Source organism: Xiphias gladius, chromosome 19, assembly GCF_016859285.1.
Source record: "Xiphias gladius isolate SHS-SW01 ecotype Sanya breed wild chromosome 19, ASM1685928v1, whole genome shotgun sequence".
NCBI classification, from domain to species: domain Eukaryota; kingdom Metazoa; phylum Chordata; class Actinopteri; order Istiophoriformes; family Xiphiidae; genus Xiphias; species Xiphias gladius.
In genome coordinates, this window is record NC_053418.1 from 7,056,033 (window position 1) to 7,066,717 (window position 10,685).

General features: G+C 38.3%; 1 protein-coding gene across 2 annotated transcripts; it reads right to left on the reverse strand.

The window, feature by feature from the left end:
• Window positions 1–12: 12 nt before the first annotated feature.
• LOC120804995 (selenocysteine insertion sequence-binding protein 2-like) lies at window positions 13–10,610 on the reverse strand. 2 transcript variants are annotated; one of them, XM_040154795.1, is made up of 18 exons: window positions 10,444–10,610; window positions 8,773–8,888; window positions 8,494–8,638; window positions 8,331–8,406; window positions 7,924–8,138; window positions 7,718–7,802; window positions 7,530–7,624; window positions 6,908–7,054; window positions 6,688–6,777; window positions 6,409–6,510; window positions 6,179–6,311; window positions 5,832–5,998; window positions 5,602–5,731; window positions 5,287–5,464; window positions 4,885–5,105; window positions 2,526–2,680; window positions 646–841; window positions 13–421 (listed from the first exon to the last, which is right to left on the reverse strand). In XM_040154795.1, exons 1-18 carry the CDS (start codon window positions 10,450–10,452, stop codon window positions 297–299), a joined length of 2,385 nt encoding a protein of 794 aa, XP_040010729.1. In that variant the 5' UTR covers window positions 10,453–10,610; the 3' UTR covers window positions 13–296. The 2 variants fall into 2 exon arrangements, with proteins under 2 accessions (XP_040010729.1, XP_040010728.1); XM_040154794.1 differs by having other exon boundaries at window positions 8,773–8,950.
• Window positions 10,611–10,685: the final 75 nt, after the last annotated feature.

Sequence of the window (10,685 nt, forward strand, 5' to 3'; positions counted from 1 at the left end):
ACACACACACACACACACACACACACTCTTTATATGCACAGCTTTGCCCATTTAGCTAGAACTCAAACACAAAAAATTGCCTTTAGCTTTACACAAAAAAAAAAAAAAAAAAAAGTAAAGGAGTTCATAATTCATTGCAAAATGATTAATTTCCTGACAAACTCCCCAGGTTGAGAAGCACCAACACCTTGTGATACTCTTTTTCTGCATGTGAGAACAAGTCCATCCTAGTTTCTTCTACTGTGGTGATCAGCACAAGTGGGTTCCTTTTTTAGGCATGGAGGGCTTCACCACTGTCAACTCTTCACATCTTCAGTGTTTTCAGTACATTCACTGTCCAAGCGCATGGAGCTCAGCTGCTCCTCAAAGTTCAAAAATTTATGGTTGTACTCCTTCTCCAACATTTTCTTCCAAATTTTTACTGGAAGAAGAAATGCAAAGAGATAATTGTTAAATTTTACATTGACTTTCAACAGTGAAATCTGTTATTGTATCCACTAATTCTTCTCTTATTCAACTACATCTCCCCTCAAGTTGATTTAATGGGTCAAATACAAAATTACAGCTTTCACTTGGTTTCATCTTGTCAGACCACTTGATATAAACAGCAGGTATCACCAAAATTGGGTGGGGACAGTAACTTACTGTATTCTGGTTCCTCTGGCTGTGTGGTGTCAGGACAAGGCTCAGCCTCTTCAGTCAGGCTGCTGATCTGCAGCTCTTCCTCAACATTGACTGCCTGCTCTGCGTCTGCCTGGCCGGTCTGCTCCAGGCTTGACACCATCACCTCATAGGCCCTCCTGGCCTCAGATGACAACTCGATCATCTTATGGTAGTAGTCCTGTGGGTAAGAAAGACAACGTTTTTAGCTTTATTAAAAAAAGAAAGAAAAAAAAACCAAAAAAAAAAAAAACACTTTTCATTGTCTTTCATGGTCAAAAACCATTTATTGATATTCTTTCTTAATTTCAAGAATGCATTTTAGTGATTAGTGTGTACCAAACCTGACCTGTGCACCATCATAGTTGAAGATGCCCACCAGGCTGACAGGCACTGCCTTGTTGACACAGCGGCCCAAAGCTTTCCTGGACAGTGCAAACACGAATGGCACCCCCTGTTCACGACACGTGTCGATGATAGTGTGGACAGCCTCATCCAGACCACCTGTGAATAGTGACATTTTTCTATGAATGTCAGTGTCACAATTTTTTAGCACTCTTTGTTTTTAGCTGGTGCACATTTGTACCTAGTTGTTCCCAGGTTTAAATTTGTAAATGAGTATAATGCAAGGTTTTGCAAGAACTCTCAGACAGCTGGATAAATCTGAAAAGTAGGCCTCCTTCTTAATACGTGGTTATCTGTGTTATCCAGATTAGCACATAATGATGATTTAACATACATCAGGATATTTTGGTTTTGTGAAGGTGGTTAAAGTTCATCTGGATCTCTTGTCAGAGCAAAAATTCCTGAAGCCCAAACCCACAAAAGCGCAGGCAGCTTAATAATGACTAAGGCGCTTTACAGTGGCTCCCATAGATTAAGTAATTTTCAAATATAAACGACATGCTTTCTTGGAGTTATAATAAAAGTGTTAATATAATAATGATTTTAAATGAGAACACGCAGGTTATTGAGAAATCACTATGATCTGTTGGTATAATTATCACAATTTAATTTTCATAATGAAGAGTTACCTCTATTTATACGTGACAAAATTTATATTACGAATAACGTATATTAAAAAAAAAAGAAGAATCAAACCAAATTTAGTTTAAGATACTAAGTTAAAAGCCAAACTCAAGTAAAAGATTACTGTTAAAAGACCAATGGAGCCAGAACATATGGCATTTACTTTGACATTAAAATGAAAATGTTTCACTTTAACACTAAAACTACTTAAATAATTAACTGTAGAACTCACTTTGCTTAAATGGTTCATGCAATTAAAGCTACTTTTTAAGAAATTCTAGACAGGTGTCATCCTCATAGCAGGCTTCTCTTATCACTTAAGAGCCCCCACCAGTCATGCACCAACATCATTCCTGGTCTGAAAACATTCACTTATAATATAAAATTATTTAACTGTGATCATAGTGTAGAAACATTGTGGAGCTGAATGCAGAACAAAGTAACAGCAGTAAAATGCAGAAAAATAAACATAAAACGAGACTTATGTCCATTAATCTATTGCCCCAGTGCATGCTTGGAGGGTTCCAAACACACCTACCTCATGTAACTTCAAATCAAGTGATCAGCACTCAGCCAGTCATATGAACGCTGATCATGGTTTCAACTATCTACTCTTTTTGCCTTTATTTCAAAATAAGAGTGCACTGTTATTCAAGATAACTTCATTCAGAATGAACAAATCAATACTCAAACTGGGTTCAAAGAACCAAGTTCACTGAACAAGGAAAAAAAAAAAAAAACACTTTTCATTGTCTTTCATGGTCAAAAACCATTTATTGATATTCTTTCTTAATTTCAAGAACGCATTTTAGTGATTAGTGTGTACCAAACCTGACCTGTGCACCATCATAGTTGAAGATGCCCACCAGGCTGACAGGCACTGCCTTGTTGACACAGCGGCCCAAAGCTTTCCTGGACAGTGCAAACACGAATGGCACCCCCTGTTCACGACACGTGTCGATGATAGTGTGGACAGCCTCATCCAGACCACCTGTGAATAGTGACATTTTCTATGAATGTCAGTGTCACAATTTTTTAGCACTCTTTGTTTTTAGCTGGTGCACATTTGTACCTAGTTGTTCCCAGGTTTAAATTTGTAAATGAGTATAATGCAAGGTTTTGCAAGAACTCTCAGACAGCTGGATAAATCTGAAAAGTAGGCCTCCTTCTTAATACGTGGTTATCTGTGTTATCCAGATTAGCACATAATGATGATTTAACATACATCAGGATATTTTGGTTTTGTGAAGGTGGTTAAAGTTCATCTGGATCTCTTGTCAGAGCAAAAATTCCTGAAGCCCAAACCCACAAAAGCGCAGGCAGCTTAATAATGACCAAGACGCTTTACAGTGGCTCCCATAGATTAAGTAATTTTCAAATATAAACGACATGCTTTCTTGGAGTTATAATAAAAGTGTTAATATAATAATGATTTTAAATGAGAACACGCAGGTTATTGAGAAATCACTATGATCTGTTGGTATAATTATCACAATTTAATTTTCATAATGAAGAGTTACCTCTATTTATACGTGACAAAATTTATATTACGAATAACGTATATTAAAAAAAAAAGAAGAATCAAACCAAATTTAGTTTAAGATACTAAGTTAAAAGCCAAACTCAAGTAAAAGATTACTGTTAAAAGACCAATGGAGCCAGAACATATGGCATTTACTTTGACATTAAAATGAAAATTTTTCACTTTAACACTAAAACTACTTAAATAATTAACTGTAGAACTCACTTTGCTTAAATGGTTCATGCAATTAAAGCTGCTTTTTAAGAAATTCTAGACAGGTGTCATCCTCATAGCAGGCTTCTCTTATCACTTAAGAGCCCCCACCAGTCATGCACCAACATCATTCCTGGTCTGAAAACATTCACTTATAATATAAAATTATTTAACTGTGATCATAGTGTAGAAACATTGTGGAGCTGAATGCAGAACAAAGTAACAGCAGTAAAATGCAGAAAAATAAACATAAAACGAGACTTATGTCCATTAATCTATTGCCCCAGTGCATGCTTGGAGGGTTCCAAACACACCTACCTCATGTAACTTCAAATCAAGTGATCAGCACTCAGCCAGTCATATGAACGCTGATCATGGTTTCAACTATCTACTCTTTTTGCCTTTATTTCAAAATAAGAGTGCACTGTTATTCAAGATAACTTCATTCAGAATGAACAAATCAATACTCAAACTGGGTTCAAAGAACCAAGTTCACTGAACAAGGAAAAAAAAAAAAACCAAAAACAAAAAACAGGATTATTTTAGCCTGATAACAGCTTGTTAGCCCGAGTCACAGTTGAAGAACAAGGCCCTAATCTTTTACACTGTGTTTCAGCCATGTGTCCACACTAAGCTGCAATTTTAGCCAGCAAAAACATACGGGGAAAACTGAGCCTTTCAAAAATTACGAGATAAGCCTGCTCAGCAGTTAAAGAAAGAACGCAGCTTTCTGTCACTTGTAGACCACACTGTGATCACTCATCATGTGCTGCTGTATTTTTGCCAGAGGAGGAGGAAGATGAAGGGATTTAGCTGTTTCAGCTACTGTTTTGGCACTTTGGTGTGGATGAGAATATTTACAAAAACAACTTAAGAAACTTAATCGGCAACTGTTTTGATAATCAATCCTTTGTATAATATATATGAATTATATGATGGTAATCTATAGATGTATATAATAAACATCTTTGGCCTTTGGACAAGTGGTCGGACGAAACAAGCAATTTGAGGACTTCACCTTTGGCTCTAAGAAATTGTGCACTTTTTCACAACTTTTTGGAAATTTCATAAACCAAATAATTAACTGATTGAGAAAGTAATCTGCAGATTAATTGATACTGAAAATAATCTTTATTTGCAGCCCCAGTTTTCAGATTTAGCTGGCTGTATGTAGACTTTTTTCAACTTTTCTCACAAATTAAAAACAAAATAAAATAACAGCTGTGGTTACTTTTTTAGAAAAGATACTTTTTTCTTTAAGTCAAACTAAGAAGAACACTACCCTTCATGTGACTGACCTGCACATGTACTGCTCAAAACTCTCTCTACCTCTTCAATGATGGATTCATGACAATTGTGTGACTAGATGAGAATCTGAGAAAATTGTAAGACTATGTAAAATAAGTTCCTGAAAACTTCCTGACGTCAGACACAATGAAGCTCTCACAAGGACAGAGTACCTTTGGATTGAATACGTTCACAGTTGGGTGAGATGACGACACACTTGACCTTCCTGAGTTTGAGGTGCTTCAGGACCTCTCTGAGTCCCATCACAATCCGTCTCTTCATGCGGGCCTTCATGGGGTCCTTCTGGTAAAGGCGGTCCTGGAAACGAACCAGCTCCTTTAGCAGAGCGGTCACACACTCATCCACGTCTCTGCTCAGCATCTGGCTGCAGTAGCTGACATGTACAACAATGTATAATTCAATTAAACAAAAATGTGAGAAAAACAGTGATTAAATTCTGAGAGACAAAATGTTTTCCTTTTTCTCACCCACACACAATGGACACAAAAACAACCACCAAAGATTACAACTGATGCCTGAGTATACAGTGAAGGATGGCGCTTTTACAGTCTTACTCTCTGAACTTTCTGCTGTGGATTTTGGGTTGATTGACTGAGCAGGGCACAGGTAAGGTGGTTTGTTGCTCTACGGTCTCGTCTTTGTCGGTCTCCTCATCAGCCTCTTTCACCATCTGGTGTGTGCCATTAAACTCAGACTGATCGTCAGGTTCCTCTGTAGGACTCCCAACCTCATCTGAGGTTTTAGGAGCAAAAAATAAAGATCAAATATTAGCTATAATCAAAAATTTCTTTTATCTACTTACAGCCGTGATTACTTACCGTACCGAATACAATCAAATATATTCTACTTTTTCACGTGCTTGCTCTGACCTGTTGAATTTGTGTCACACTGCTTTTCTTCTGCAGGATCATCAGCAGGTTTGAACTCATTTTCAGGCAGCAGACCCCGCTCCTCCAGCAAACGTCTCTGTTTCCTCTCCTCCCTTTCTTTCAAAATGACCTGAGGATCAGACAGAAATAAACGAGGTGGCATCGCTGAAATACATTCTTATAAAATGCAGCACATCTGTATTTGTTCTAGAATAAGTGAGCGGAATTACCTTCTTGAGAGGAGTAGGTTTCTTGGCTTTGGGCACCTCTCTCTGCTTTCCTTTCTTCACCAAAGGGCTGGTGGAGTCCAGGGGATTGTGTGCAATTTTATCCTGCTGCCAGGGTGGTTTCTTCTGGACTGACAGCTGCTTCTGGACAACAGGTAGTCCCCCACCAACTTTAAAGAAATAATTTTAAAATACACTTATTCTGGACTACGTTTTAATACCCTGCACCAACGGTTGTGGCTCAATAAGCATAGTCCTAAGAAAATTTTCCTTTTAAATTATATTTATCACAGAAAGAGAGAAAGGAGAAACCCAATGTAGCAAAGTCCAAGATGCTGACCATAACCCACCTGAGAGAATGACTGGTTTGGCGTCTTGCTTGGCTTTTTGAGATTGTTGCTTCTTTTCCAGGGCGGCCAACATGTTTCCGATGTCCAGCTGAACAGGAACTTTGCTCTTCTTCCCAGACACTTTTTCAGCTTTCTAGAAATCAAGAGAGCAAGAACAGGGATACAAACCAGGCTGTCTCCTGAATGATATTAAAGGACAGTGTATTTGAATGTAAGCTGAAAATACAAACCTGTCCTTTTTTAGCTGTCTCTGTGGGCAGACTTTTTGCTGCAGGTGATTTTTCCTTGTTCTGGTCAGCAGGCTGTTGCTGACCTCCTTCTCTTTGGTTTTCCTTAAAAAATGCAACATAGATTTTGTAAATTACTCACTATCTAATTTGTTTTAGTGGCAATCTATTGACCTCACATGTCGAAATGTTTATTTTCAGCCCTGTTGTATACATTTTAGGAAATTCCAAAACAACAGTATTATAATTAATATTTGTAAACATCTCGAAGGATAAATATACCTCATTGCATAGCTTTGCTGCATTGCTGCTGCTTATCAATCTATCAGTCCCAGTCAAAGCAGGAGTCAAGCCTGGAAACTCTTCTTCATCCTGACAAGACAAAAAGACAGCAAAAATCATTTTCCCTCCAACATTTAAAAAGGGAATCTACACTTATTTTCAAAATATAATGGGTTTTGCTTTTGAATTGAATGAAAACACAGAAACTATATGAATTTACCTCAAATTTTGGAAGCTCCTGATAAATTGCTGGTTCTTCTGACTCCACTTCTGCATCTTCACCAGCACCTTTAGCCTTTTTCTTCTTTTTCTTCCGTTTTTTCTTCCCTGGGGCTCCCTCTTCCTGCTGCTCAGCCATTTCCTCCATCTGACAAGATGTAAAATAAGGGGACAGAAAACAACGTTGAAACACATGGCAGTGGCCACAAGGTTTTACCTGACAAATATGACTTATTTAGGGTTATAGTCACCGAAAGACCATCTCGGTAATCCTTTAAAACAGCAATTTTTGGAATAGTCAAGGACAGGAAAGGGCTTTCCCACCTCCATAAAAATGCTACTCCATTTGCATCACTGGTCATATATTGCTTAATTGGAATATAAAGGAGACCTCCAACTTACACTCAGTGGATCCAGGAGGTGATGCTACTATTGAATTTGGAGAAAGTTAGGTACTCTGTACATCGGTCAGAAGAGAAATATTACAAATCATGGTCATCATAAAATAAAGAGGACCACTGATGCATCAAATTTTGACATTTGACTGCTGACAGGTACACTGGCTGTTAAAAAGGAAGATGTTGTTACCCATGTCATGATAACATAAGCACTTATTAATCTACCTGCATGTGGTTGCTGCTGATTGTCTTCTCTTTAGGGACGAGTTTCTTCGGAGGCTGAGAGGCGACATTAGCCCAGGATGTCACCACTGGCTGACCTGTTCACAAGAAAAAGGATAATCAATATCTGAAATATTATTACCTTTGCCTTATAGTATTTGGAAAACCAACGACAGGAACTTTCACCCTACCTGGTGTGATGGCAGGGCAGTCTGGCTTAGCATTAGTGGCACTTTGTTGGGGATCAGTCTGTGTTGGGGATTCTCTCCTGCCAGACTATGCAATACAAAATTACGGTACCAGTAAAGCACCAAATTCAAGTGTGTAGCTGTGTGTAAGTGGAGCATTCACCGCTAATTTTTACAGAGTATCAAATCTGATATTTCACTGAGCTCACCTTCCAGGCAGATGCTGACGTTTGCATTTGAGGGCTCTTGGACGCAGGAGTTGGACCCCAGCACTCTTTCTGAACAAGAGGAGGGCCTGCTCTTCCCAGCGAAACACCAGCCAACTCTGGGAAATCAGCCATCTTCACTTCAAATGGAACAAAGTTGGTCTGTGCTGGTTTTGACCTCCCCGCAGAGTTCGGGGCAGATCTGGCATCTCTAAAACCTGAGGATCAATTACAAAAACTTACTGCAAAGGTCTGCTACAAACCTATTTTCAGTAACTGGAGTGTGGGAAATCAAATGACGAGTTCACCAAAAAGTTTAGAAAAAAATTATATGATTTCTGGAAGATATTTTTTTGGGGAAAAAAACCCCCCAGAAATTTCTTCATTTGGCTGGCATTCGTGATAACTACCTCTTTTCTGCGCATCCATTGTGTTCCTGCCCATGATTCTGCCTTGAGCAGGAGAGTCATTGTTACTTTTTGATGCCTGTGGAGATGGGTGAAAATCCCTAAAATTAATTTCATGAAGAAAGTTTGTTTTATTTACTTCTTTGGTACTCAAAATGAAACCAACCTTTGATAGTGGATCCCGTACGGACCTGTCTCTCTGTAGAAAATCATCACCGGTCCCTTTAACAGGACGGCTGTTGCTGTAGCCATGACTCCTTGGTACATCTCCTCCTTTTCTTGCTGGCTTTGGACTCAGACGTGACTGCTTCCTAACAAAGATCCAAAATTTACACAAATAAGTAGTTGAATAATTTAAACAGTTGCCCCAGGCCATTAAGTAAGCCATTAACGATTGGCTACTTTTACCAAGACAAAAATATTATGCCTGTCATTATCGTCCTACCCTTTTGAAATGTGGTTGGAAACATGGGGATTTGGTAACATCAGAGGTGGTGATGAAGCTGTGTGTGGCTCAGCAGGCTCCTTTCTTTGTCTCCTCTGGTATTTAGGGTCAAAAGACTGGACGGCAAAAAAAAAACAAAAACCCATAACATAACTTTTTAGCTAAAACCTCTCTCCCCCTTTGGAAAAAAGAAAGACAATACGTTAATCACGTTTACGTTAATCACCAAATATCTATACTTTATGCACTGTTTGTATCAAAAAGTAGAAGATTAGGTTGGAATAATGATTCTGGAGAAGAATTAACAAAGGCAGAGCGGAAAATTTTTTGTTTATAGCCACAAGTTTTAACCATTACAACCAGGTTCAAATTATTACAATATACTGTAAGTAGTTCAGTAGTAGTTGAATACGTGTAAGTTACATAAGTTCAGTCCAGACATCCCAGACCGGTGCATTAAAGGTTTGGAAGATAAAGGGACACTATATCGTTGTTCAAAGGAATGTCCTGTTATCAGAGATTTACAATAAAAAAGTGGTACATTATGTTTCTCATACTGTTAATTATGGTCTTCCTGTGTGCCCTAAGTTCTTTTTACTTAGTCTGTTTCCTACTGTATGTAACTTAAGTTGTGAGAGGAAAGATGATGGTACATTTTTGTTATTTGCACGCCAAATATACAATTTCCATGTACTGGAAAAATCCACTAAAGCCATCCTTTTGCCAAAGGCTAATCGGACGTCCAAGCTCGCTCTCTATGGAAAAATTCAAAATTTACAATAAAGGGAAAATTCAAAGACTCTGAAAAGATGAGGGTTGTAGGGGTGGCATTTTTTGGACTTCCTGAAATATTGAGGACTTTTCAATACAACAATCTTATTATTATTTAAGTATAACATATGTTTGGACTAACTGTACACCATCAGCCCCTTTATTTATTCAGTTTGTTATTAATCTATTAAGGATATTTTGTCGTTTTTCCCCCTCAAATGCATTTCTACCTTTATCTGTGTGTATATACCGTATATTTCCGTGTGTGTGTGTGTGTGTGTGTGTGTGCGTGTGCACATGCACATATATACTAAGCCTGTTCTTTGTTGTTGTTTCCTTTCTTTCTTGATTATGTAATTAATGTTTGACACGTATTTAAAACCGAATTTAAGAGTTGGACAGCAGATGACAGTTTGCTCAACAGTCTGCTTGAATGCGACCTTTGTCAACCACGTTATTGGCTCCAGTTCAAGTGAAACTACTGCCACAGCAGAAAGTTATTTTACATTATCTGATCACTTTATCCGTGTTTTAGACTCTCACTTCATTCAATGCAATGTGCAAAGCTCAACTTCTGATTCGAATGCAGTAGGCTAACTATTAGCTCGTTTATTTAGCTCAAATTAACACCCAGCTTAAGGTTACATTAATTTTTGCGTAACCTATCAATACTAATGTCTTAAAAAAACGTCTTAACTAACAGCTCAACTGTGTATTCAAATCAGCTGTTAACTTGTATGTATCCCCTACTCATGTTTGTAACAGCTAAAGTTTGCTAAAAAGTTAGCTTACGGTCAGCTACAAACATTAGCGTACGTTAGCATTACTTGGTAGCATGCTAGCGTGCTTAAAACAAAAAAACAAAAACAAAATAACCTTACGCTGTTTTTCCTAACCCACCTTATCCATCTTCAAGGTTATTTCTAGATGCAGTCATATCTCCGCATGTTCACTCGATCTTCCATGTGTCGTCAAACCACCGCTTACATCAGTGCCACATTTATCTGCGCACACAGTGTGTTGGCTAACCGGGCTGAGCAACCTGTTCGGTAGCACAACAGCTACTTGAGCCTGATGGAAACAGCTGATGCTTACTTTGGGTGTCGTGAGGCGAGCGTACAGCGACATCTTCTGCCCTCGCG